General features: G+C 40.6%; 2 protein-coding genes across 5 annotated transcripts in view; both read right to left on the bottom strand.

The window, feature by feature from the left end:
* Positions 1 to 7,638: 7,638 nt before the first annotated feature.
* Positions 7,639 to 13,973, bottom strand: LOC136428904 (caspase-2-like). Its single transcript, XM_066418729.1, has 10 exons — positions 13,549 to 13,973; positions 12,631 to 12,738; positions 12,026 to 12,274; positions 11,670 to 11,729; positions 11,335 to 11,492; positions 10,771 to 10,944; positions 10,395 to 10,614; positions 9,605 to 9,769; positions 8,991 to 9,100; positions 7,639 to 8,477 (listed from the first exon to the last, which is right to left on the bottom strand). Exons 1-10 carry the CDS (start codon positions 13,820 to 13,822, stop codon positions 8,355 to 8,357), a joined length of 1,641 nt encoding a protein of 546 aa, XP_066274826.1. The 5' UTR covers positions 13,823 to 13,973; the 3' UTR covers positions 7,639 to 8,354.
* Positions 13,974 to 16,949: 2,976 nt separating this feature from the next.
* Positions 16,950 to 27,882, bottom strand: part of LOC136428903 (ankyrin repeat and death domain-containing protein 1A-like) — a 44,217-nt gene continuing 33,284 nt past the window's right edge. For 3 of the 4 annotated variants that reach the window (XM_066418728.1, XM_066418725.1, XM_066418727.1), the window contains 7 exons: positions 25,067 to 25,165; positions 23,496 to 23,591; positions 22,339 to 22,613; positions 21,498 to 21,711; positions 20,921 to 21,080; positions 20,110 to 20,241; positions 16,950 to 19,485 (listed from right to left, as the gene is read on the bottom strand). In XM_066418728.1, the coding sequence (XP_066274825.1) occupies positions 19,421 to 19,485; positions 20,110 to 20,241; positions 20,921 to 21,080; positions 21,498 to 21,711; positions 22,339 to 22,613; positions 23,496 to 23,591; positions 25,067 to 25,165 (1,041 nt within the window). In that variant the 3' untranslated portion in view covers positions 16,950 to 19,420. The remainder of the gene's footprint in view (positions 19,486 to 20,109; positions 20,242 to 20,920; positions 21,081 to 21,497; positions 21,712 to 22,338; positions 22,614 to 23,495; positions 23,592 to 25,066; positions 25,166 to 27,882) is intronic. The other variant, XM_066418726.1, reaches the window with a different exon arrangement.

Below are 27,882 nucleotides of genomic sequence, written 5' to 3'. Positions count from 1 at the left end.
GATGCAGAATTTGAGCCATTCTATGAGATGGACATCTCCCCTGCTGACGGAGAACAAAAACAGCCATTTTACAAGATGGATGTCACCGCTGCCAAAGACAAAGACAAACAAGAAACGCCTTTTTACGATATGAAAGTCGCCTCAGCTGATGACAAAAACGAACGACAAATTTTCTACGACATGGGTGACAATCAGCTGGGCCGGCCAACATCAGATAACACCATGTATGCAGATTTGGATGCTGAGTTTGTCGCAGGGCAAGATGCGGTGTGCATGAGACACCGAACCAGGGAAGGCAGCAGGGGTGAGTTAACGTTTGTAAACAAAGTATATTGCCTTGTCTTCGATTTATTGTTCGTCTTATTTTTTCCCTCCAAAGGTTCGATGCATTTGTTCTTCACAAATTGTAAAGGTTTGTTTGTTTGTTTGTTTGTTTGTTTGAACCTTTGTTTATTCATGATAAGCTCAAGGTAGTTTTATCCTGCCCTTCAGAAGACAATGGGACAGTGGGTCTTGAGCATAGTATTGGAGTCCATTCCTCTTCTTCGACTGTCTTTTATTTCCCTAACCGAACTCAGGTACCCATTTACACCTGAGTGGAGTGAGGCGAATGCCTTTCATAAGGACAGCGTCTTGTTCGGTGCATCCAGGAATTAAAGAAATTCCAAGAATTGTACATTTCATTATCAATCTCATTTACGCCAACCTAACTTCTGGCTATAGGCCATTGTCACCTTATGTATAAGCATATTCAGCAGCAGAGTAAGAATATTCCAAGGGTTTTGGACATGGGAAGTAACAGCTGCAGTGGGGTTCAGCCTATTGAAAGATATTATGTTTTCGATCATTGTCAATGACGAGCTACAAATGGTGGAAATAGATCGATATCACACAGCAAAGATACTGTAACACTAATCTGACGAGACATCGGTAATATTTGTTTATTTACCTCGGTAATACATGCACCACACTACTCTTCTCTTACATAGCGGCTTGTGTGTTGTTTTTCAGAAGGTGGTGACGACCCGAGGCGCAGTCAGAACTGCCGCGAGTTCTTCAGGTCCGGTCCGGGGTGCATGTTGGCTGTCTGTGTTGGCGTCATCATTGCTGTTACTGCTGCAGTTGTAGTGGCCGTCATCTTCGGAAGACTGAGATTCCACCCTACTGTGGTACGTTCGCTTGTTATATAGGGCACTGTTACAAACGTTACACAACTTTTCCATGACAAGGATTTTCTAATCATACAGCATTTATATGCTTGTGATGTAATGTTAAATTACTCAAACGTTTCTAAACTTGGTCTCCTTGTTCATATCGTCTTGAAATTCCATTGGCAATGCTAATATATTTCATCTGTAACAATGCACATTTCTCTTGTTTCCAGCCGGACCTGCAACCACTTCCAACCGCCTCTACAACACCATCTGCACATCTTTCTGTGACGTCACCGGTCACCTGCACAACATCGTCTGCACACCTGTCTGGGACGTCACCGACCACGTTTAAGGCAACAGGTAAAGATACGGTTTCTTGAAGCCACGACCCTTTAGTAACGCCCACGATTCGGTAGTCACTCAGCTACTTTCAGTACTGACAAGTTCTAAATTGATGAGGGGGGGGTACAAACCTAGTCACGTTTGGGACCGCATTCTTCCAACTGCAGCGCCACCTAGGAGGAACTAGTCTTTATTACCATGGAGAAGGTTCATCATCTAATTGTTTATCAAACTTTTGCAGGTCATTGCACTGAGTGGACACTCTACATCCGAGAGTATTTCCAACAGGACAGCGATGCCGCCATGGGTCTGGAAGAGCGCTATCCCGGCAATGAGGTTGTGATGGTCCTGCTGGAAGACCGGTTCTTCTGGTACTGGATGTGTTGGTACTGGGAAGATAGAACTGACCTCCCGCACACCTTGTCGGATGCTGTAACCTACTGCATACAGTTCGGAACGAACATGGAGTCACACGGGTTCGCCACGTACAGAGAGTTCTCGTCGTCGATGCTGGACGCACTGGAGGCGCTGCCAAACACGACGGAAACCCTTCAGAACAGCGACCGCAGACACTACCCATCTCTTTCGCTGTCTGGGTTCACTCTGTCCGACAACGATGTTGAGGCTCTCGCCAAACTTTTCTCGTATCTAAGAGGGATGAAGAACCTTTTCCTTGCAAACTGCGGACTTTCTGTGAAAGCAGCAACGTCACTGGCTGGACAGCTTCACCTTCTGCACACTTTGAACGGTTTAGTACTTAGGAATAACAAGATCGGCGATGACGGGTTGGAAGCGATTTCAAGGGCGTTTCCTCACCTGAAAGAACTCAAGACCTTTAATGTCGTCAGCAACTCAATAACAAACGCGGGAGGAAGAGCCATGGCCAACAGGCTGGTTCACTTGCAGGAGCTACAGGATATCAACTTGGCGGAAAATGAGCTGGCTCTCAGTCTCTCGTCACTGGCAAAGGCGTTTGTGAACATGACACGACTGCAATCTGTCGGCTTGTGGCCCATCACGTGTAGAAAGGCCTCCTTCCGCATGGCGGCGCAACAGGTGCACGACGCTGTCCACACGCTTGAGGGCCAAGTAATCAGCCTTCGTAGCGGTTTGCTATATGATGCTTCCACTGGAAGCAGAGGCGGCACACGGGAATCGGACACAGCATGCCAAAAAGTTAAACAGGAACTAACAACAGGGGTTTACATATCAAAAAGACAGATGAAGATGGCTTTAAGAATTAACCTGTTGGAAGAGTAATCAGACTTGTAACTGGGAGACCTCGGTTCGAATCCGGGGAAGGGCATCCTGGTTGGAGCTGCATTCGTCTTTCAGAAGGGACTTAAAATGGCGGTCCCGAGATCGAGGAGATCTATTGAGATTACTTGCAGTAGGCAACAAGACCGTTTTACTTGTTTCAACACTGGGCACACTTTCTTCTACTTGTTAACGCAGTGATTAAGGATTAAATTTCCATTGCACTTATCAAGAGCACCCATCATTTCCATCTCCATGCAGTTCATACATGAATGAATATTTTATTTTGTGATACCTTGTCATCTGTAGTTATGATTTAAAACGTTTGTAGTTGCTATCGTCACTGCGATATCAGGAATCACAGACCTGGATATTCTATAGAATCGTTTGGTTGATGCTATCCACATTTATTTCTCCTCTGCAAGAAAATAATTAGAGCATGGACAATGACGGAAAATTGTGTTTGAGGCTTTGCCTGTAACGCCATGTTTCTCTGTATTTCATGAACTATTTCATTTATTTATTTATTTATGTATTCGTTTGGCTGTATACAGGGTACAACAGCAAATGTTGCCCGACTAGCAGTGGCTATTGTAAGGGGCTAACCTTGCTGCACAATACATATATAATAGGATAAAATGGTCACATTAATTAGCAAGATTATTTGCTTGTTGAAATAAACCGTTGGAATAAACCGTGAATGCGCAGCTGTTGTGTAAACATGTTGTTTCCATGAGCATTCTTTGGATACAGATCTGTTTATTTTGCCTGCATGTATCAACGATACCTACGCAAAACCTTAAGCCCCTGTTACACTTGTGCGTATATACAAGCCCGCATGAGTTGCGTATTAACATGTTTTTGGTTTAGATTATGTTTGCAGCCAAAGAAGTAATTTCTTTGGTTTGATAACTATACTGCTCAACGGTGGGTCAAAGTAGAAAACAACTTCCTCTCCTCAAAATTTACTTAAACCAAAAAAATGTTACTGCGGAACTCATGCGCGCTTGAATATACGCACAAGTGTGACAGGGCCCTTAACAAAGAAAAAATCTCGCGGCCATAAAATTATGCTGTTAAACATTTGTCTTAAAAAGATAAGTAACGCATCCTGATATAGTAAAATGAAAACAACAGCAAGCAACACATTACTGGCCAAACCACCATCCTACTCCTCAAAGTATCGTACAACAGCAGTTCTCTCTTCCGAAAGACACTACGCACAAAATACTAAGGCCAAACAAACTAACATTTGGTAAATTTCTTCTTTAACCTCTGAAGGCTTCTCTTGCTTTGGCTGATATCTAATAATCTCAAAGCTTCAGTACACAAATAGAATCCAGGACTTATGCCAACAGTGCTTCCTGCCGTGCATTATTTGCGACCGAATGCGGATATACCGGGATATTTCTTCTTCAGACCGTCCACGACTTTCTGTAAGCCTGCCTCAGACAGAGCCTCCATCAGGACCTCCATGGTGGCGGCGTTTCCCTCCTGCCCCTGCCACACCTCTAACATGTCCCTGCAGCGGGACTGGTCGTCCGGGTTCCTGCCGGAGATGTTCTTGACATCTTCCCAACCCAACCCGAGACAGTCGGCCAGGTCCTTCCAGCCCGTGCTCACTCTCTTCTTGATGAAGAAGAAGTATTTATCAGCACCTGGAATAACATGACGTAAGCCTCGTCATTTGTCATCATAACGTTAATTAACAGCAACGTTAATTATCAGGCAGGTTTTTCTTTTACGCACACACTTACTACATACAACTTTAGCTGTTTAATGTTCTTGACATCCACTTACTCAGTAACTCCTTTTATACATATCTATAGCTATGCATCTGTTTATAATAAACATAACTCCTTTATGATTAATAACATTACACATTATATACAATGTCATATAATCATCAAACACACACACACACATTCAAATTTACATCCCCCGATTTCAGAAATGACAACTTCAAAACCTACCAGTAGATAAACGTACAATCACTAACATTGAATGTATGCCTTTAAATATACAAGTTGACAGAATTATCCAAAGTATGTATGCTGTAGTGCTCTCCAGGTGAAAGCCACCTCTACCTAATAAATTACGTCTTTGTACTCACTCGGCTGTGATACCCGTCGTCGTTTGGCAGGCGGCACTGGGGACTCCTGGTCCGATGACCCAGAGGTGTGCTCAGATTCGTCCTGTAAATCTAAGGCTGAAAAACAATTCATCAGTATTAACAACATGCAAATTGAATGAAAATATGTTTACTTACACCCAAAGTGTCTCCAAACATCGTGTCGGTATAAACTACGCGTATGTTCACTGAACCGTGTGCTAGAAGGTAACATAAACATGTGGGTTTTTTTCGTGTGCCGTAGTCTTTGTTGAATTTGAAATAATCTTACTAATGGCTAATACTGCCATGGTTTACAACATAAACACTAGCACTTCTGTTTTTAATTTTTTCCCCACTTCTTCGGTTATGGTAAATTTAAAATTGAATGGATTTATCTTACTACAAGAAAGAAGTCCCCGGCAAAACACACGTGAATTGTACGTGTCATCTTCTAAGTAACTCTTTTCTTGCTTATTCAACCGTGAATATCAAAAATTAAACTAGTAAAGGTTTGCCTCATGTCAGGTTGGTCTAACAAGACCGCGTACAAACGAGTTCTGCCGTAAATGTACGACTACTGTATTGTATATACATTATGTACAGGACATGTACATGTACAGTACGGACACTGTACGCGTTACCTTCTAAGTGACTATTTTTGTGGGTCAAAATCCCTTTTTTCGCTACTAGATACAAGAACTATCAAAACCAGAATACTTATTTGGAGTAACGCAACCGTGATTTTTACTCCAAAAACAACCAAACAATACAAGAATCGCAAAAGGGATTAGCTTAAAGATAACATTGCATGTGAACAAGTCATAAAACAGCTGCGAGTCAAAATGTCGATGAGCAAAGGGCCCAAGACGGACCCAATCCCACTTGCATTGCAAGGGAGTCATGAATATTAAGTAACGTCCTACCAGGAATGTCAATAGGAGCGCCGCTGGAACGGAATGTGTGTGCGTCCCACGCAGCGTGCCCGGATCAAATGACATCAAGAAGCTTGGTCTTCGCGCTCAAAATGCTTTTCATACCGTTGCAACCGTAAATATTGAAAGTAAAACTAGTATAAGGTCTGCCTCATTACATGTTTGGCTAACAATCACTGCACGAAATGGCCTCGTATCCCGGCGTATACGTACAGGGATTCCTCCGGAAATATTCCATATCTCGGTGCGGATTTAGCGTATCCGTTAGTTTTAACGGAAACGCTAAATCCGCACCGGGATATGGAATATTTCCGGAGGAATCCCTGTACGTATACGCCGGGATACGAGGCCATTTCGTGCAGTGAATACTACGTACACACGAATTCTACATAGATATACGACCACACTTGTATATATACAATTTATACATGGCACATACTGTGAACTGTACTTTAATCTAACTCTTTTATTGCGCTACAACCGTAAATGTTGAAAATGAAACTACTACAAACCCTGCCCCATGACATGTTGATCTAGCAAATTTGCCACGTACAAACGAATACAGCATGAATGCACGACTACACCTGTATGTACAATATGTACATGAAATGTATTCTCACCTTTCCTCTCTTCTGCAGCAACTATCTTCGCCTCCTCTGCGAAGTCGTCTCTATTGATTTTTGTCATCAGGTCGACAAGAAGTGAGATGTCTCCCTTCTTCAACTTTCCCTTTTGTTCCAGTTTCACAAAGATCTCTTGCGGATCCATACGTTCGAGGCCTCTGGCTGGCAAGAGTCGTTTGCTCTTTATGTAGGTGCGGAGATCCCTGCTTTCCTCGTCACCGAGGTCTTGCGAGATCCGCAGATACAGATCGTGACGAGTTTCGGCCATTTCCACACTTATCAAGTGAACTATGGTGGACGCACTTTGGGCAACCCTTCTGCGCGGTAAGCTCCATCATGTCCATGGGGGGAAGAGGGCACGTAGTCTTAACTCTGGTTCAACTCGGTCTCTAGATAAATAAAGAAAGTGACTATTTTTTGCCTAATTATTATTCAAAAATGCATGGTTCACTCATCCAATTGCACTTAATAGTACATGTACTCTGTTTGAAAGAAAATACAGAATGTCACCCCCCCCCTTATACATTGGTGCGGTCCTATTGTTGTCTTAAAGATAAACTTACAGGTGACTCGTGAACTTTGTTCAAGGACAAACAGACGTGGGGTAATAACGTTAGCGTTAACTTATCGGTTGTGGTTGGTGGGCTATTGTGCAGAATGTGACCATTTGGAAATTGCCACCATTTTGGTAAAAGGCAGTGTTTTTACTTCTTTTTGCTTTTAAAAGTAACAAAAAGACACGTTGAATATGTGTTGAATAATATCATACAGCCGTTTCGTTATGAACGTAATAAACGTACGTGAAGGAAGCTGTAGCTGTTCGTTAATTTGGATGGTTATAGATAAGTATATATATTTGTGATAGTGATACATTTATTATTCTTATTATCATTATCATCATTATCGTTATAATTACTATTGCCGTTTTTTTTCAAATTCACTTATAAATATAGAACTTTGCAATTCCATTTTTCATCCCTCTTTTTTCTTTTTGTTATCTAAAATCTATCGATCTGACTGCAAGAAAGCTCTTCAAATTATCGTGACACAAAACATTCTGAAACTTGATTTCGGTCAGACAGATCTCAGTTTTTCATGTGCCATATATCATTGGAAAACGTATTGATTACTGTTTGCAATATGATCTTGTTATTTTGGTAACAAACCAGTACAGCGACTTTCGTAAGGTTAACTACAGAGTACAAGAATAGAGAAAATAAAGAAAAATCTGAAGATTTTACTACAAGCAAAAGCACGAGTACATACGTCATGTCATGTTACAACCAGGCAGGGCTAATTAAAATGGGTTGCAATATCGTTTATAGTGACAAAGCAATCTTTCACAAATTTGACTATATTTACATTGTGACATTTGTCTAAAAATATTTTCAAATGTGATAATGGCTAACTCTTACACATGATATTCTGTTTTTTTTTCCGCTGTAAAAAGCCATGCAATCACTTAGTATTAACGCTACCGATCATGCTGCTAAATATCACATTTTAGCTAAAGATAAGCAAAGCACCACATCCCGATGTAGTAAATGGAAAAACGAACTACTAAGATCAACATGAATTCATTAAAAACAATGCAGTAAGGCACATCAATCTTGGAAAGGAAAGGCACGATCTTCACTTCTGTGACTATGCTAAATGATTCTAGAGGTTATATTGTTTTTCATGTACTCTTTTTGTAGTAGTTGATGTTCTACATGAAGCTGTATCATACCTTCTGTTTAAAACAGTCCCTCTATTATAGAAACCAAACATAGCATTTCTTTCAAGCTACATAAAAAAGTCAATGACACAACCCATTACAAACGTTATCAAGTTGTGTATTGTGTGCCATGACAAATATATGGCCTCCGTCGGTCGGTATTGACCATGGTCAAATCCTACCTCACAACAGCCATGACACCACTGTTGCCATCTACTACAAGCCAGGAAAGAAGTAGAGAGGCTTGTGGAGCTTGTATAGAAACTCGGCCTCCTCCTTGGCACCATGGTCCGTGGTACCTGGGCATGATGCGGTTCGCTTGGACACGTCGTCGATCACCTTCAGAAATAATAAAAAAGTTTGATACTTTGCCTCTCAAACTTCCTTAGCAGAAAAGAATAGTCGGTTGGGTGTCAGAAGCACGACGGCTGAGATAACAACGATTTACCGGTTTCGACCTTTTATTCAAAAGTCTTCATCAGAATCACCTTAGCAGAAAAGAATGTTAATGGCACATAAAGAATATCGATGTTTGTACAGGTGAGTACGTATATATCTACTATAATTCTAAAATATTTATGCCCTTTCTTGATCTAAGCTTGTTTGTCGTAGACATTCAGAATATGAGAATTACAGTTCAACATCAATCATGGAAAGTCTTCAATCTATTTCTACATTCATGCCAGTATGTAGGTACCTGTGCTTATTGTGCTAATACTGTAAAAGTAAAATTTGCATAACATTCTTTATTTTGATAGCATTCGGACATGGATTTGTAGTACAGTATATCTAGATAAAAGAGATAAGCTGTAAGTCAAACAAAGCAGGAGACCTTCCGCAAAATATTCTCACCTTTGTCATCATCTCGACCAGGCTCTTGTCCTTGGCGTTCTTCATGAAGACCTTGGTGATGTCCTGGATGAACCAACTGCCATTCTCTCTGTTCCGGAAGGAGTTATATCCTGGAAGAACAGAACAGAGCAAACAAGGTATTAACAGACAGAATACTATCCAAAATATTTTTGAGCATGTTATTGTAGCATCGTACATATCTACAATATCTAATTCTTCCTCTACCTTGAGATAACCAACAGTAATTGCTATCGTACTTATTTGCCACGGGCCAGTTGTGCAGCCCTGGTTTTGCGTGCTGGACAGCCAAACCAATAAATAAATAAATAAATATATTTTTAAAAAATCATACTGATGACCTCAGCTTTTTTTTTTGGAGGGGGGGCGTAAAACACACTTAGAATGCTATATTTGTATTGGTATTAGTACATGGTTTTTTTTTTTTAGGTGCAAATGAACGTGTCGGATAGGAAATGTCTTTGTATCTACTGCCGTGTTACTGCTAATGTAATACGGCTCAAAGAAACTTTGTGGCTAAATAGATACAACACTACAAATAGATAGTAAATCTTGCTGGTCTTTTGAATGTCAATAAAAAATATATATATATTTACCTAACTGTGTCGCGTAGCCACAGAGCATGTCAGTTCTGGTGGGCGTCACGTCAGGCCCATCGCTCTCATCATCCGAGAAGTGCAGGAGGCTTCTCATCTCGCTTTTGAGGTTAACCGTAACGTCGGGGGCCGAGCTGTCCGGTTCATCACCTTTATCAACCTTTCCTGTGATATAAGAAAAACACTTTTCAGTCTTCGGAGATATAAGATGTAAGAGAAGGGGATCAGCACACTGTCATTGGCTGTCCGAATAAGAATTATTTGATGCTAAAAGATGTACTCTTCTGAGAGCCAGCTGCGGTGAATTAAAAGTTTTCATTGTAATGTGTTTGTCTCTCTTTCTTTTCTGTGTATGCATGTATGTATATATATATATATTATCGTGTGTGTGTGTGTGTGCGTGCGTGTGTGTGTATTTGTCTGAGTCTACACATGTGTGTGTTTGTGAGTCTAAACATGTGTGTGTTTGTGAGTCTACACATGTGTGTGTTTGTGAGTCTAAACATGTGTGTGTTTGTGAGTCTACATATGTGTGTGTTTGTGAGTCTAAACATGTGTGTGTTTGTGAGTCTACATATGTGTGTGTTTGTGAGTCTAAACATGTGTGTGTTTGTGAGTCTACATATGTGTGTGTTTGTGAGTCTAAACATGTGTGTGTTTGTGAGTCTACATATGTGTGTGTTTGTGAGTCTAAACATGTGTGTGTTTGTGAGTCTACACATGTGTGTGTTTGTGAACGAGGTAATGAGACACAGGAGGAAATGAGGCATGCATAGAAATAGAACCATACCCCCACGGCAGGCTTGAATGAAGAAGAGCTTTGGTTTCCCCTTCAGCCGAGGGCAGTTCTTGTTGTCGAACATGGAGAAGATGTCCTCCAGCTGCACGGGACTGTCGTCGGTTCCGAAGATGACGCCAGCGTCTCCGTGTGACATCAGCACCACGACGCAGCAGTCCGTCTGTCGGTGCTCCGCACGCTGGGAAAACGCTCGCACTTCGTCCTTTATCTCCTGGAATGCATTAAAGAAAACTGTATCCATAGAAAGACATTACTTTGCATTCATGTGATGCCGACATATGGATTTATGGCTAACAATTTAAATAGATAATCAGTTAGAAGTAGAAAATTCAATAATGATCAATGATAATACTTGTTGGACACTAACCTGAGCTTTCTTTTCTTCCAGGATGCATGTTTCAAAAGACAGTCCCTCTAGCAAAGCTTTCATGTTGCTCAGATCAACGGCACCACCTTTTCGATAAGGCAGCGTTGTGAACTTCGTGTTGTTTAGGATCAAGGCGTACCCTCGCGGCTTGCGGTCCATTCGGTACGGATCCTTCTGTGTTCAAAAATAAACAGTACTCATGAACATTCTATTTGTTGTTGTAACCTCTCATAACTGAAAATATTCTAAAGTTAAACAGAGTGATCAATTAATACAAATTGCTTTGATACAAAAACCCAACATCATTGTGTCACTGATGCCCAAATATCAGCAGAAGTATTACAATGCCAATAGATTTGAAATATTTTGAAACATTTGGTCTCTTGGTCTCTGATCACGTGCACCAAATGAAGCTGTGAAACAATGTTTTTCAATACTTTGATGAATTCACCATATTGTGAAATCAAGGGCACTTGAGACCTACAAATGGTCATTCTCCCTTGCTATATATTGAATAAATGTTTTTACACAATGCTACACGACTTGTACATGTACTTATGCTACCTCATCCATGATTGTTTCCCAGAAGTCTTCATCACAGGGTTCTACTTTCACGTCGATTTTGCCATCGCCCTCGTCAGCAAGGGGCTCTGAGTCTTCATCAGGCTTAGGTTCAGTCTCCCCCTTCTTCTTTGTTTTCTGGTTACGTGGTTTGGTGTCATCTGTAGTTTCATATAGAGTGCATAGGTCAAAAGTGATTATGTAGAGTTTGTTGCATTCACTGTCACTATTACTGCGTTTGCTTGTCTGTAGTCATAGTCATAGTTTACTACACTTACATCCCTTAGTTTTTTTGTACTAAGAAAAGGAAGGAAATGAGAGCATAAAAAAGAAATCACCTGCTGTTAATCCTCCACTTGCTCCTTCTTCAGGACCTACGCTGCTTTGTCCAGCACCTCCTGCAAATAACATACATCATCTAGTCACTTTAGCCTAATATCATTTCGGATTTGTTGGAAAATATTATAAGGTATTCTACTGTTTTATTAAGTCGATAAGTTTAGAAATGTATCAATGCTCATCTACGTAGATTACAAATTAAATTACACTCAGTGACCACATAATTTATCTTGCGTTTTGCAATGATTAGTCAACAGAAAAGCATAAAAATATTTCATTCTAAGACATGATGATATATTTTATGATTAGATTTATATTACTTTTAGTAATCAACATGTTTCTAACTGCATACCACCTTCTAACTCCTGCGCAGTGTCTCCCTGCTCGATGCTGATGAGGGCATCCTGTAGAACCTGCAGGGTAGCTCCTGTCCCGTACTTGTTCTTCCACTTCCGGAGCATCGCTTTACACCTGCGAGCTTGGTCAGGCTTGTCACTTCTTAAATTTTCTATATCGTTTTCGGTGAACCCCAGCTTTTCTGCCAACTCGTCCCAGTTGCGACTGACTCTTTTTACGACTTTGTCGAAATAAATGGACACATCACCTGGTAAAATAATATAGATTTTATCAATCATCGAGGTTCGATCTATATTGCTGTGTTGAACGTATGAGATCAATAAGTTATCGACGCAGTTCTATACTGGCATACTTCGAATAATTCAAAAGACAAAAGCACGAATGTCTGGTTGGGAAAAATTATATTGGAGTATCTATTTCCTGCGTTTTATATGGGCTTTAGCTCTCGCTATTTACAAAATGCAATGATAAACTTCGATATAGATCACCTCCATAACAATATTACAATATCCAAAGTTTACTAGAAATCAGTTGCAGTTTCTGGGAAAACCTGAATCTCACCTGTACCTGACATTTTCGACTCTTTTCTGTACGTATACTCACTCTTGGATGTATCCATGGCACTTTGACGGGGCGGCTGTGGTAACTTTAGCCGTTTTGCTGGTGACTCTGGGAGCTCCTCTTCAGATGAATCAGATTTGTTCGGCACGGCTGAAAGACAATCCATCAGTTCTATCAAACAACGTGTAATTGAATGAAATGAAAATATATTTGCTCACATTTGGGGTGAAAAACGCCATCGTGGAAATGGTACAGACAAGAAGGCTGAGGTGGTTTGGACATGTCATAACCACCCCCCCCCCCGAGGTATCTCCAAACACCGTGTCCGTATGTTAATTGAACTGTGTGGTGGTAGGTCACGTAAATATGTGTGTTTTTTTTTTTTAGAAGGCATTGTGGCGTGGGATTCGTTTGATTTGATTGACCATGACTGCCAGGGTCTTGTTCAAGAAGGTCTTCTCGGACGTCATGCTTACAATATCAACACCACCACGTCTCCTGGATTAGATGTCTTTCAATGCTTCTTTTTTTTCAGTGGAGGTAATCATGATTAGGTATGTTCAATTTGTATTAACCTTGCAAGGACGCGGCAAAACGCTGGATCTGTGGGTATCACCTTACAAGTCACTGTGTTCATGTTTATTCAACCGTGAAAAATAAGGCTTTCAACCGTGAAAAAGTCTACCTGATGGCGTGCGTGTTGACCTAACAAATTACGTACAACTGAATTCATCACAAATGTACGACTGCGTTTGTAATGTTATATACAATACGTACATGAGACATACGCCACGTGAACTGTTCGTATCACATTCTATCCAACTCTTAATGCTTATCAAACCGTCAATGTTGAAAGTGAAACTAGTTTCATGACATGTTGGTCTAATAACACGATGTACAAACGAATACTGCATGAATGCATGGCTATCTACACATTATGTACATGACATGTGTTCCCACCTTTCCCCTCTTGTTTAGCAATCCGCTTTGCCTCCTTTGCAAAATCGTCCCTGTTGATTTTTGTCATGAGGTCGACAAGTAGTGACAGGTCTCCTTTCTTCAACTTTCCCGCGTGTTCCGGTTTCACAAAGATCTGTTGCGGATCCATTTGCTGGAGGCCTCTAGCCGGCAAAAGTCGTTTGTTGCTTATGTAGGTACGAAGCTCCCTTATTTCTGTATCCTCGAGGTTTTGTGTGATCTCCAGAAAGAGATCGTAACGTGACGTTTCCGCCATTTTCACACTTTCAAATATGGCGGACTTAATTGCTTACCGAGACTTTGGGCAATCCCCCTTCACGTTATGTTCCATTATGTTAAGAAGGGGGGGGGGGGTTGTACTCTGATACTGTTTTTCTCTAGATAGCTGAATGAAGTGCATACCTTTTCCCAACCATTCAGAAATCACTACTTTACATTTTTTATATGGTATCATTTTAATCTTGCTCTGTTTGAAAAGAAAATATTGAATTTGACTCCCCGTTTATACTATCAGACGGTCCATCCTATTGTTGCCTTAAGGTTATGACCTTACAGGTGAGGCGCGAACTTTGTTCAAGGACAAACAGGCTTGGTGTTATGTTACCAGCTTGGTTGTGGTTGGTGGGCTATTGTGCAGAATGTGACCATACGACAGCTAAATCTTTTGTAAAACTCTGTGGTTTATTTGACTTTGCCTTTATAAAGTAATAACAAGACACGTCAAGTATGTGTTTTAATAATATAGTATGACCGCATAGGTCCCTGAACCCCAAATCTGCTTCAGGGACCTTCCCATGTCCAGCCAGATCTTGGACATTTCCCTGTGACAGAGCTTGTCGAGCCGCTTGACTGTCACGTTCTTGGGGTCTAACGTTATATGTATATATCTGTATCTTTATAGCCGGTATAACCACCCTTCGGTATAACACACCAGCTTCGCAGGCACGCGACGCAGAAGCAGCTGGTTAATATTACACTGAACGGCCTGAAGGACGGGAATAAGTTTGGTGTCATACGTTATTAGAAGCTGAACAAATTGAACTTTTCTGGCTTAATATCAGCTCGGTATTGTCGGTTCTTATGACATCACTAAGAATAACTTCCAGCCAACGTTTCGGTGGTGCTTCTGCTACCTTTCCCAGGGCAACGCCGACTGGTTGCACGTCCCACAGCTAAGTGGCGCTGCAGCTAAAAGAATGCGCCTTTTCAGGATCTTTCAGTTATATGAATATGACCCAAAAGCTATAGGCACAAGACTTAATGCTCATGTGACGCCAGCAACGGACCAAAGGTTGTTGGAAGTCAATACCGCCACCCGTCTCGAAGGTAATGATTTCTGTACAATGGCATCTTTCCTGTTCGTTAGCGATATTTCACGGTTGACAGCTAAGCGCCTTTTTGGCAAACACTCCGCAGGCGTATCTTATTCTCTTATGATAGACACGCCACATCCTATGAGCTCCTAAACATTTAGTTTATCTCACTAGTTTATGCTTTAGCTTCCCTGTTGCATACATCCAATGTACTGTCTTTCCTACGTATTGGATCATCAACAAGTGAGATTCGGGGCCATTTTGATTGGCCTTGGGGTAAATTGTCTCAGTATAAAAAAAAGGATGCATCGTTCCAACGCAGAATCCAAATGAGACAACTGCACTACATGTATTTGTCATTTGAAAAACAAAATCTTGTTCAACTTTCATTCAATCTGGTAACGTTACATTTTTTCAAGCCTCGGTATCCTTTGTGGTAACACTATGATCTTGTATGTAGGTTAATACCTTTGTATCCACTTGTCTGTTTGAATGTTAAGTTGTAGAAGACCTTGCGAAAGTCGCTGTATTTTTGTTGTGTCAATAAAGATTGTTTGTTTCTAATATCCTGCTGTAATAACTGAACTGATCCTGCTGTTTTCTAGATAGCCGGTAGGCGGCGCGCCAAAACACTTTAAACATTTGACCCTTGACTTTTTTTTTTGGCGGTCTTTTTCAACTGAGGGCAGAGGTCACCAGCAAGGCGCGGTGTGTGAATTGGCGCTGTGAGTGGATACATTTCATTTTGTTAAATCTTTACTTTGACAAGATATATAGGTTTCTGATATCGTGGCGGGGTAGGGGTGTATGTAGTGAGTGTATGGGATAATGTAAACTATAGCCTTCAGTATGCGTCTGGTAGCCGTACAGTGCACATCAGTGGTGGCCCGGCTGAGAAAGTTTACCATGTACAAGTTACTCTTCAAGTCATGTTTGAATTCTATAGATAACATATAAGAATTTGAAGTATGGCTACACGTAAAGAAGTTAGCTTGAAGGACAGTTAGCCAAGAAATAAAGTAATGACAACACTGGCTTGCAATTTAGTTTGAGACATTGGCTAGCAGTTATATGTACTGTTCTACAGAGCCCTATTCTATGCTGGTTACAACAACAAGAAGACGCAAAAAATCCCAAGTCATATTTCTAGACACACAACCTAGGCTAATGTTGGGAAGACATTGGAAATTTATATCCATTTAGACACTCTAACACAATGTTGACAGGGTCGATTTGAAAGTTTGAAAATTTGAACAAGGTTGGCTTCCCCCAAACTGAAAGTTGTAGATAGCATTGTCCTGATTATCCAAGGGATCTTATCTGATTGAAACTTCCTTGGATTATGTGACTTTTTGATAGATATCTGGGCCATTCTGCATGGTTTGATACTGTTCATAGAAAAACCAGTACAGAAAAAAGTTTGAATTCTCTGACAGTTATTATGGTAATCTGTCCCTGCTATTGTCCCAGGCTGGCAGACATCTAATCCTTTTATGAATTTATGTGGTTATGGGGGATTAATCCAGCCCTCAACCTGCTGGGCAGCTCACAGTAGGAGCACTCCCTTTACGACTTCCCCAGGGCAAGGTTTTGGTTCCTTTAAGACTTTCTTTGTCTTGTGCAAGTTACAATAAATCACTCAGTTGTATGGAAGGGCCATAGAATAGATGATAAGGACCACCATCATTCAGATCACGACACTGAATCTTCATGTAGCAACTGAGGGTAAACGCTTTAGTCTTTACATTTATAGGTACCTTGCGACAGTTCATTCTGTTGCAAGGTGATGAGACTATTGAAGTATGTCTTTTTGTGTAACCATTATCTTATTATGAATTGCCACTGTTGCTTCAGGCATTTGTATTTTGAGTTCACTTCATTGCCTAAACAATGTTTTGAGAAAGCCGTTTTTGCCTTACATATTTCCTTTGATTTGTAATTGAAGGTATATGTGCATTGCGTGTATTTATAAAAATATCTGTCATAAATAACAAAAGAACTAGCAGTGTCACAATGTTATGATCTTGATTCCTTCAAGGGGACTAGTATAAAGTGACAAAAACACTGCAATCACCTTTTATTGTTATAACATTTTATTCTTCATGAATTCCAGCATCTGAACATTTGGTCAACAAAACGAGTGACAAAAAGCCCATTTAATTTCTTTCTTTGTTATCATAAAGTGGAAGATACAACTTGTATGGCTTTTCAGTACTTCAACAATTATATTATGAATCAAACATTGACTCTCACAATTCTGCCAGGTACCCTATTAAAGACCGCCACCTTAAAAAACAAAGAAAACAAAAACCGACATGGTATTATCGAGGCCTTCTCAAGAATATCTTGAACACCTGGATATTTAAAGTGTGCATACCTCGGAGATTACTACATTTTATCTTTTAATATCGGTCTTACTCTTAGGGTACCCAGCAGAAGTATGAAAGTCCTTGCTTCAATAGAACCCTTGGCTGGTTAATTTTACATCGACTTGATAAGACCTTTGTTCTAGTGCCTTGACTGGATGAAAATCCAACTCTTGGGAAGAAAATTCAGGCTGGTATATGTATCCCCATTTTCCCCACCTATAACTTAGTACAGTATAAGCCTTGTGCTGTGTTCTGATCTGATAACACCAAGAAATAGATCTCAAGTTGACAACACCTCTTGAAAGCATTAGTGCACCAGGAAAATTTACAGGTTTCATGTCATGATACCATACTTTTCTTTCAACCTCAAAGTCAAAACACCATTTAGTTTATCTTCTTTAGGCCCCTTTCCACTAGACAGTAATTGCTGAGCAACCTTCAAGTTCAAGTCACCAAAAATTGGATTTTGAAATTGGAATATGATTCACAATAAAAAAGTATGAAAAATATGATTTGAAAGACAAAACAAAACATACAAAATGTAAAAAAAGATTTGTTCTCTATCTATGACATTTGTTGAGCAACCTCTAAATTTGCTCAGCAGTTGTAGCCTCTAGTGGAAAAGGGGCTGTAACACAAGCTAGTCTTTCCAAAAATTGCTACATTTATTACCCTTTCTTCTCCACATACACTGAATAACATCTATTGTTACAGTAGAAGAAAAGGCTGCTAGATCAGCACATAACGATATCTTCACCTTGACTTTGTGCTATTATTTTGTCGTTCGCAACAAAACAGACTAAGGTTAAGACACCTGTTGATTTCTGTGTTTGCGTCTTTGTGCAACATTCATTTGTTTATAAATACCGCCTTTGTCTTTTTGAAGACTTTGGTGTGCTAACACCTTTTATAGATGTATTGTTTTGGCTTCCATAGAATTACCAACATTTTGGTGACATTATCAGTCCTACTCAAGAGAACAGGATTCTGCATTAATGTACAGCTTTATTACACCAGCAAAACCGTGTTTGTGACAAAGAAAGCAGTTTATATGTATTCCTTGCAGTATTTACTTCGACTTTTTCAATTTCATCACTCAAGCACCAAAATCTATGTACATTTTTGTATCCGTCAGAAAAACTCTTTTGTTTCTGTATATCAGAAATCACAAATCAGATGTGTCCTGATAGCCTTACTAGTAAGCCTCGCATTCAACAGTGTAATGCATTTGTTCTTTTTTACACATCTATCACGAATAGAGCTATCTATTCTTCTGGTCCATACAGCTTGGAAGAGTCCAATTGTAACATCTACAGGTAGACATCCTAGCTAACCTTTCTTAATATTTCACCAGTTTGTTCACAATTTCTTCTCTTACATTGGATGGTCTCAATACCTTATGATGGTCGATAAAAACAGTTAGTTCAGTGGCATTTCCATTCCAAGCCCATTTGTTCCCAATTTCATTTAATAAATGATTTCATCTCATATACATACCGAACCTTGTTACAATAACAATAACATTGCACGATCCCTTCACCTATAATCATCCAGTGAAAACGACTACCGTATGCATTTCCTAGTTACACCTGAACAAAATTCTGCTTTCTACGTCTCCCGTATGCAACACGAACGAGCAGAGGAGACTATACCATATATTTTTGCACGTCCCAGCGGGTTTTCACGCGGTGTCGCGTAAACACGTTCTCTCCGTGAATAGTTTCATCAGTGCGTCACTGAATAAAAAGACTCTTTGTACACAACCAAGTGTTTTATTCGACCGATGTTTCGGTGATTGTTTGTCATCTTCTTTAGGGCAATTCTGACTGGTGCAAATTGCTGTTTACAGATATCTGATGTGGTCCCAAAAGTGCATATGTTTTACTTTTAGGACAGCATCTCTAAACAGCAACACCTTTAGTAAGCTGCAGTGCAATGTATACCAGTCAGAATTGCTCTAAGGAAGCTGACAGACGGTCACCGAAACATCAGTTGAATAAAAAACTTGGTTCTGTACAAAGAGCCTTTTTTTATTCGAACACGGTCTCTCTCAGGAGGTCAGGACATGTGACTTGAGCACGTCGCGGGGCAGGCAAGCTCTGACCAATGACGTCGGGTTGCCCCTGGTTACACTTGCGTGGTGATACAAAGGCATGTGGTGAGTCACGTGGGTCAGGAGACCGCGCACTTCCTTGGCGACTGAGAGGCCTCAGCATTCGCCTTTCTTCTGATGTCGTCTGTAACATGCATGGAGCATATCATTAGTATGGGAGACAAGTTCTGTTGTGATCTCTACCTTCTCCCTGCTACCTAACCCCAAAACTTGAATATAGAGTTGGTAGCCTAACAGCTACTACAGTGTGCTGAAGATGAATATCCAATTACTTCTGGCGAAGCTGGCGTGTTACGCCGAAGGGCAGTTATACCGACTTTATATTAGATACATGTTCAGACAAATACTTGTTGAACTAAATTTTGTATGTTGTGAGAACCATGCATGTTGCTTGACTTAATGGTGATGTACAATGATGTACCATGGTAACAGAACCAGCTGCCACCAGGTTCCTGCATCTCTCTTAGCTTGCAAAATTGTATACATGTATGCCGTAAGGTAACAGTTACACCTCCATTTGCAGTATATGTCATGTAAAACATCAGTACATTGTAACTCTCAGAGCAGAGCTGGAGTGACCTGGCAGTCTGCCATCAACTGCATCTACAATGTATTTGCAAGCACGTCTAACCCTTGCGATACCGGTACAATAGATGATAAACCAGACATAGTGAGCTTGAGTGTGTCTGGACATACATGTAGTGAGTTTGAATGTGTGAATGCATGTAATACAGATGCAGACACCCACCTGCCAGTTTTCTCCTGTCGATGGTGAGGAGTGCTTCGTAGATGCCTTTGATGGGGTTGTTCCTGGCAATGCACTCACCGTGCAGCCAGATCAGCAACATTCGGTAGCCATGCTCGCGATAGCTGTTGGTTCCTGCGATTTAAAGAAATATGAACTACCAGGTAAAGAAGTGGACCATTCAATGGCATAAACTGATTATGCATTCAATCTAGACACACAATGAATATTTAAAACAGTAATATCAATGGAAATGTGTCCTTTAGCTAGGTTTTGTGTCGACCTTCCTAGAAAATGGTTCTTGGCTGCATTTGAAACATAGATTCTGAGTAGAAGGATAAAACAGAATTGATGTAAAATGGCAGAGACAGCTGTCTAGAATAAAGCCTAAAGGTGGTTTGATACTAGTATTAGTAGTAAGGTTGACTGTACTTTTATAATATTACATCCACAGTTTAATTAAGCATCATGCAAGAACAAGATGGTTTCCATGCTACTCCCAACCCAGCGAATTAACCTTGGTTGGGGAGTGGTTGTGATCAGGAGCAAAGTGGTGGAAGGTCCTGTATGTTTGACGTGGGCTTTAAAGCTTTATTGGCTACATACATGTAATACTATATAAAATAGTAATTGGTATATATGTATCTGTCTAAAACGGAATGCAGTACCACTCTTTGTCATTCTGATGAAGACTTTTGAATAAAAGGTCGAAACCGGTAAATCGTGGTGTCTCAGCCGTCATCCTTCTGACGCCGAATTGACTATGGTATGTATATCTGTCTTGCCACTTACTCACAACTACCACGTTACTCACCCGCGTACTGATGCTCAATAGCCTTGATGTGCCCTTCACTGAACTTCCAGATCCTGGCTAGTCTCTTCCACTCGTTGGACTTCAGGTACTTGGTCGCAAGTTTGAAGCAGATGTTGCGGATGTGTTGCGTTTCGGACGAGCGGTCCTGTCGAAACGACACCTTGAAAAAAAAACATGATAAAATTCCCATAGGAATTCCCAGGTAGGACAAAACAACTTTGAACAAAAGCACTGTAAATGCAGAAATGTTTGCGGTGTTTTTTCTTCGCGTTTTTTGCGGTGAACTCTTCACTGCAAACTTAAAACCACTGTGAAATTTTAATTCTTTCCATTGTGTGCATGTAGCGCTACTATTGTTTCATACGTAAACTTAAAACCACCGTGAACACTCCATTTTCTCCCTACTGCAAAATTAAAACCACACAAAGTTAAATGCATTTACAGTACCGGATGTACAAAGGAATCATAAGAAATGACAACAGGATTTTTCAGTGATGATAAGCTCATAGTCCAGAGGTGACTGAAAACAGTGAACATAAAGTTACAGTGAAAGAAACAAGAATTACATGTACTGTACCTTCTTCAGCCTGGACTTCTGCGGCGCCTTGATCGTGACGGAGTCCTCGGAGACGTACGTTCCCGAGAACTCCTCGCCCTCGCTGAACTCTTCCTCGTCCTTGAAGTCGTCGCTGGGTACGGAATAGGGGTCATGGCCATTGAGGTCAGCTGACTCTTCGTCGAAGTCTTCCCCGTCTAGGTTGTGCGATCTCCTGCGCAGGCGCGTGGCCGACCTGCAGGGTGTGAGATACATTTATACAACTTTCAAGATTTGCAAGTAAAAAAGATATCTAAGAAGAATTCTATTGTTCACCATACAGGGCTCGAAATACTGGGTGCATGTGCACCTGTGTGCACCCAAAATTGGAGCTGTGCACCTAATTTTTTACTTTGGGTGCACCAGTGCACCTAGATATTTTTTTAGGCTATAGGATAAAGGTACTATTGTACACTAGTATACAGAATATTCTTGAAATGTAAGTCAGAAAAAGCAATATAACCTTTCGTTAGTGTAACAGCTGTACTTTATTTGATGTATTCTTGTTTGCAATTTTGAAGTTAGCCATAGAATTACAGATTGAAGTTCTTAAGAGCCTTAAAATTGATTATGTTTTGCTGACATTCAACTATTTTGTGGTGCACCCAAAATTCTTTCTATGCAGCCACCTAATTCTTTTGGTTGGGTGCACCATGCAGTGCACCTATTTCCAAAAATGAATTTGAGCCCTGCCATATATGACAACTTATGCACATGACATTTGACTACAGACTTATGATATTGCAACTTTATTTTTCAAATTCGAACTAGAACTTTTGTCAATTTGCAATTTTGTAACTAACCCAAAAAAAGGATTTCGTACCCTGACCTGTAACCACTAGTATCGCTTGCTCTGCTGCTGCCTGTTTCGCTCTCCTTCCGGTCGGGACTATTCGGGGTCAACTTGTCCTTCCCGTCCACCTGGTTTGCCTCGGCCTTGCCGCCCTTGTCTAGTTCGTCCACAAGTTCGTCCTCGAATTCATCGTCGTCTTCGTAATCGGAGTACTCGTCTGAGTAACCGTCTTCGTCCTCTTCTAAGTATGCGAACAGCTCGTCTTCGTAGAACTCTTCGTACTCCTCCTGGTCTTCAGGAAGGCCCTGGGGAATGCAGAATTTTCAGGATATGGGAGATTCTTTATGCACAACCAGGTATTGATCTCACCTGCTGACGTTTCGATGTCTATCAGACACCTTCTTCAGAGCTTCTGACTGGAGTACTGCTTCTCACCGCTATAAGTAGCCGATGTAGGTGTCGCTTTTGTGAGAACACTGTCCTAAATATGGCCAAGCTCTGAAGAAGGTGTCTGATAGACATCGAAACATTAGCAGGTGAGATCAATACCTGGTTGTATATGGAGAAATTCAAACTCTACAACTGGAATTAGAAATACCTGGTTGTGTATAAAGAATCTCCCATATCCTATTTTCTATAGATCAACCTGATGAAATTATTTTCGGATGCAGAATTTTCAGTTACTGTTTGCGGTTTTCGCGGCGACAGTTTCACCTCGAACTTAAAACCGCCGCGAAAATTTGTTCACAATACTGCACTGACCTTAAACCACCGTGAACACTACATTTTCGCCTTAGCGCAAAATCAAAAGCATCCGAACTTAAATGCATTTACAGTACCATGAAGTTGCTGTAACAGTCACAAGTCAGACACAGTAACAGTTACTTTAGATTTAGTTGTTTCTTTTAAGATTAAAGTTAAACTTTATGTTCTGCCTTCCATTGTGTTATGATCATGAATATTGTTTCAGCCACAAACTCAAAGATACAGCATTTAACTCTTGATTTTCACTGTTCAGCGATGCTCACAGTAATTCAATTTTGCAAAATCAAATCTTGATAATCAAGACCACATTGTTGATAACCGATGTAGTTGTCAGTAGTCAAATTTGATTATTCAGTATTATTCTGTCGCTTGAAAAAGATGCTCTAATCTATGTTCAAAAGATACCCTCAAACAATAGTTACCTTTCTCATCTCAAAGTATCGCTCTGCCTTAATCATCATGTCCACGATGGCGATGTGCTCTCCCCTCGCCGCCACTCCGAGTGGGTTTTTCCCTTGCTGTTGTGGGAAACAAAAAAGTTCCAACTTAGTTTCACAATAGTTTGGAAATATAATAACTTGTGGATGCATTTGTAGCCACACCTAAATTTGAATTTTGCAGTCCACATGAAGGCATTTTAAATTGGAAATTCATTTCAAAGGTTTTTTAGTACTAGTAAGTAGGAAGTTCAGTACTGTCAAAACAGGCCAAGAAAAACACTTTAGGCCAATAAATTCTGGTCTATGTGGACAGGATTCTTAATGCTTGTATCAAAGAAGTGGTCACATTGGCCAGGTGGTCCTTAATATGTTGAGATGGTCACTTGTACAGGTTTGACTGTATATCAGTGGTCAGGTGGTCCTTATGTAGAAGTGGTCACTTTAGCACTGGTTTGTCAGTCACTGTATATCAGTGGTCAGGTGGTCCTTAATATGTAGATATGGTCACTTATATACAGGTTTGACTGTATATCAATGGCCAGGTGGTCCTTATGTAGAGGTGGTCACTTAAGTACTGGTTTGTCAGTCACTGTATATCAGTGGCCAGGTGGTCCTTATGTAGAGGTGGTCACTTGTACAGGTTTGATTGTATATCAATGGCCAGGTGGTCCTTATGTAGAAGTGGTCACTTAAGTACTGGTTTGTCAGTCACTGTATATATATCAGTGGCCAGGTGGTCCTTAATATGTTGAGATGGTCACTTGTACAGGTTTGACTGTCACATGTATATCAATGGCCAGGTGGTCCTTATGTAGAGGTGGTCACTTTTAAGTACTGGTTTGTCAGTCACAGTGGTCAGGTGGTCCTTAATAATAGCTAATAGAAGTTTATTGCAAGTTCATGCCTGTGGGCTAATTGCAAATACATGGTAAAAACATACTATTAGAGAAAAACATAACATGCGTCAGTAAATTGTGTCCGACTTTGTTGTAACAATAGGCTACTGGTACTAAATACAATTGTTGGCTATATCTAAACTAGCTGGGTTTGACTTCTTTTTCGGAGCAGTGGAATAATATTATGTAGATATGGTCACTTGTATACAGGTTTGACTGTTAACAGGAAAAAGGGAGAGTGATCTCAACCCATTGCAGCTTATCATGGAGCGTGGCTTGATGTTTTGTGCAGTCTGTATTTTCAGGTTCCTTGATGGTGGAAATCCCCCTAGCTTCTTTTTTTACTCGGAAAAGTGGGCCACAGAGAATTTACTAACAAATGCTAGGGTCACATTTCCAACCCAGGGCCCGGGGCCCGGCAGCTTTTGGGAACAAAAACTATGATATAAAAGACAACGAAACACACAAAACTTTATACAAATTATTTCTTTCCATGCGTTATGTATATTCTTAATATGCATCTTTTATTCTTTGTTTTCTCAAACAGCCCGGCCGGGCCCCAGCTTGGAAATGTGACCCAAGCCTAAAGTAGTCGTAGCTGCTTGAATGCAACATAATTTGCCATATCAAACTTTCACATTATCACAAATAACCTACCTTATCAGGGATGTCCATTTTTGCTCCAGCCTTCAGGAGCATCTCGCAGACGTCGTTGAGTCCATTCTCAGAGGCAAGATGGATTGGAGTCTGGGTCCTCTGTAGATGACATAACATGGTAGTTAGGTAAGGCAGATATTCAAATTTGCATGTAATTATAGAATATAACACGGGTATTCCGTATCACCCGAGGTACCAGCCCGGCCACGGCAGGGTGATCCGACCCGCGGGAGGGCTGGGACCGGGGGTGATGCGGAATACAACGTGTTGTATTTTATTGATGTCATACCTTGGTCATAACCACCCGAGAAAACACACAGAATGCACCAGAAGTTGAGGGAGTTTTGTGTCCTCGAACAAGAAACTGCAACAACATTGATTCTAACCTCCGAATCCGGTATTCGAATTTCTGACGGCACAACCGGCGCGCTCGAAATGCGTTCGAAATATTCCATGGAAGCCTTTGTGAGTGATAACACTACCGAACCCTATGTGATACGGATAGTTATCACACGGTCCGGAACACCCGTATCAGGCCCAGGTATGACATAATAGTGTCAGTATACAGATGTCTGGAATTTGTCAAAGTTTGTGTGATTTTCATATTTACCAGTACTACAGTCCACTTAAAGAAAGTTACTGTTAGTAGTACTACTCACAACTCACTACCCATACTCTATTAGATTTGTGAGGCATCTAATTTTGGCTCGTTAAAGGAAAGACAATGTGAGATTCTTGTGAATCTTTGCTTCATGGTACATGAATTATTAATGTAAACTATCTTAGACTAGCAAATTACAGTGACTGTCAGTGGTGTCTGTGACTGGAATAAAGTAAGCAGGAGCAGGTAGTAATGTACTGTGCAGACATCAGTGATAGATGCTGGGCTCTATTTTCCATGCAAGGCATTGGCCTGAGTGCCATGATCCTAGCAGGCTCAGTAAGCTAACTACAGGATGGCACTCAGACTAGTGCGTCATGTCTAGAGGTTAATTCAGCTTGCATGGGTTGACATTAAGGGAAATATTCGAATTATTTGTTATATATATATATATTCTATATCACTAACTGTGTCTGTTTGAATTGAGAAAGCAGCTGTAGCACATTTTTCAGGTACATTTTGTTTTTGTATGCACTGTGTCGATGTCATCTCAGACGCTGGGCTCTATATTCTACATAGTCTAAGATATGCCTGGAGGCATAATTAAGCTTGCATGGGTACAGAGTAATGACATCAAGGACTGTTGTGTCTGTTGGAATAGATTGATCAGGAGAACCAGGTACTACATGTATATTCCATACTCGGGATTACTGCCTAAGCCACAACTCATGGCTGGAGGCCTATAGCTTGCATGGGTTGACGTCATCGGAATATGAATTATTTGTTCATCATACTTAATTTGAAGATGATGTTAAAGTAACTTTGGTGACTGTCTGTTGGAATAAAATAAAGCAGTATAGTATACTATAGGTATTAAATTAAATATACGTGCACTGTGCAGACATCATAAATAGACGCTCAGCAGGGCTCTATATTCCATGCAGCCTAAGTTGTGCTAAGGCATAAGCTTGCAAGGGTACTGTAACAGTAATGTCTCTGGACCGTGGTGTCTGTCTTCTGCCAATTGGCACCTCTAGTGAGCAGGAGCACCTTTTGCAGGCACGAAATGTACTTGGCAAGACAGATGTTGGCATCTACATGTATGTTTCATACTGCCTAAGTTTCATACCGCCTTTTAAAGTCATGACTTATGCCTTGAGGCAGATAGCCTGCATGGGATCATATTAAGGGAATATAATGAGTTTTTAATGTTATATGTTCATCATACTTTGAAGGTGATGTTACAGTAACTACAGCGGTGTCTTGGTAACTGTGGGGTAGGTTTGATTGAGATATCAAATGAAAGCTGCAGCACTTTGTCATACCTGGAGGCATCTAGCTTACATAAGTTAGGTTAAGGGTTAAGGGTTAATGACATCAATGACCATTGTGTCTGTTGGCATCTCTAGTGAGCAGCAGCACCTTTAGCAGGTACTAAATGTACAGTCTAATACAGACTGATGCTGGCATCGCCATGTATATTCCATACCGCCAAAGTCATGACTCAAAGTCATAACCTGAGGCATATAGCTGGTATGGGATGATAATGTTGTACATTAATTTTGTATATGAGATATTTGTATGATGTTACAGTACTGTGGTGACTGTCTGTTGGAATAGAGTCATAACTCAGAGCATTTTCTGAGGCTTGAAACTTGAATAAAAACTCCAATTTCTAGTCATTCCTACACATATAAGTTTCAATAACACTAATACCATTACATATCGACATTAAGGAGCAAAGATACGATGTCGTTGTGTGGTGAGAACTGATAGAAAATCCAAGCCCTAATAGACTGATCCTGACTGTCCATCACAATTAGCGGTTCGACCAATGAGAGAGTGACTGCATGTCCGTCAAATATTTGCATTTCTATGTTTTAATTTTGCATTTCTACGTTTTGACGGAGGTGGGTGGGGCTACGGTATTGGTCTATTTACATACACTAGGCCCGTCAAACTAAAAGATAACCATGTAGCTTATTTTTGTGCCGCTTTTGAGCACTTTTGATAAGAATTCCGCATGTAAATGTGGTAAACAGTGGCATTAAATGTCAATTTCATAAATATTACAGCAACTAGAATATATCCAGTTTTCAAGCCTCATAATGCTCTGGGTGCCTTTAAGGCATACAAATGTATAGCCTGCATGGGTTCATATCAAGGGAATATATGACATTATGAGTTATTACTGTTACAGAGGGCCTGTTCAACC

The sequence above is a fragment of the Branchiostoma lanceolatum genome, chromosome 2, assembly GCF_035083965.1.
Source record: "Branchiostoma lanceolatum isolate klBraLanc5 chromosome 2, klBraLanc5.hap2, whole genome shotgun sequence".
Classification (NCBI taxonomy): domain Eukaryota; kingdom Metazoa; phylum Chordata; class Leptocardii; order Amphioxiformes; family Branchiostomatidae; genus Branchiostoma; species Branchiostoma lanceolatum.
This window is presented reverse-complemented; position numbering and strand designations above follow the sequence as displayed.

Bases quoted from the DNA above. Each gene is read 5' to 3' on its own strand.
- LOC136428904 (XM_066418729.1), bottom strand. From the start codon at position 13,822: ATGGCGGAAACGTCACGTTACGATCTCTTTCTGGAGATCACACAAAAC. The intron at 11,493-11,669 runs GTGATTTCTTTT...ATGAAACTACAG, and splicing joins AAGTGGAGGATTAACAGCAG to ATGACACCAAACCACGTAAC. The intron at 9,101-9,604 runs GTAAATATATAT...CTGTTCTTCCAG, and splicing joins TGGCTACGCGACACAGTTAG to GATATAACTCCTTCCGGAAC.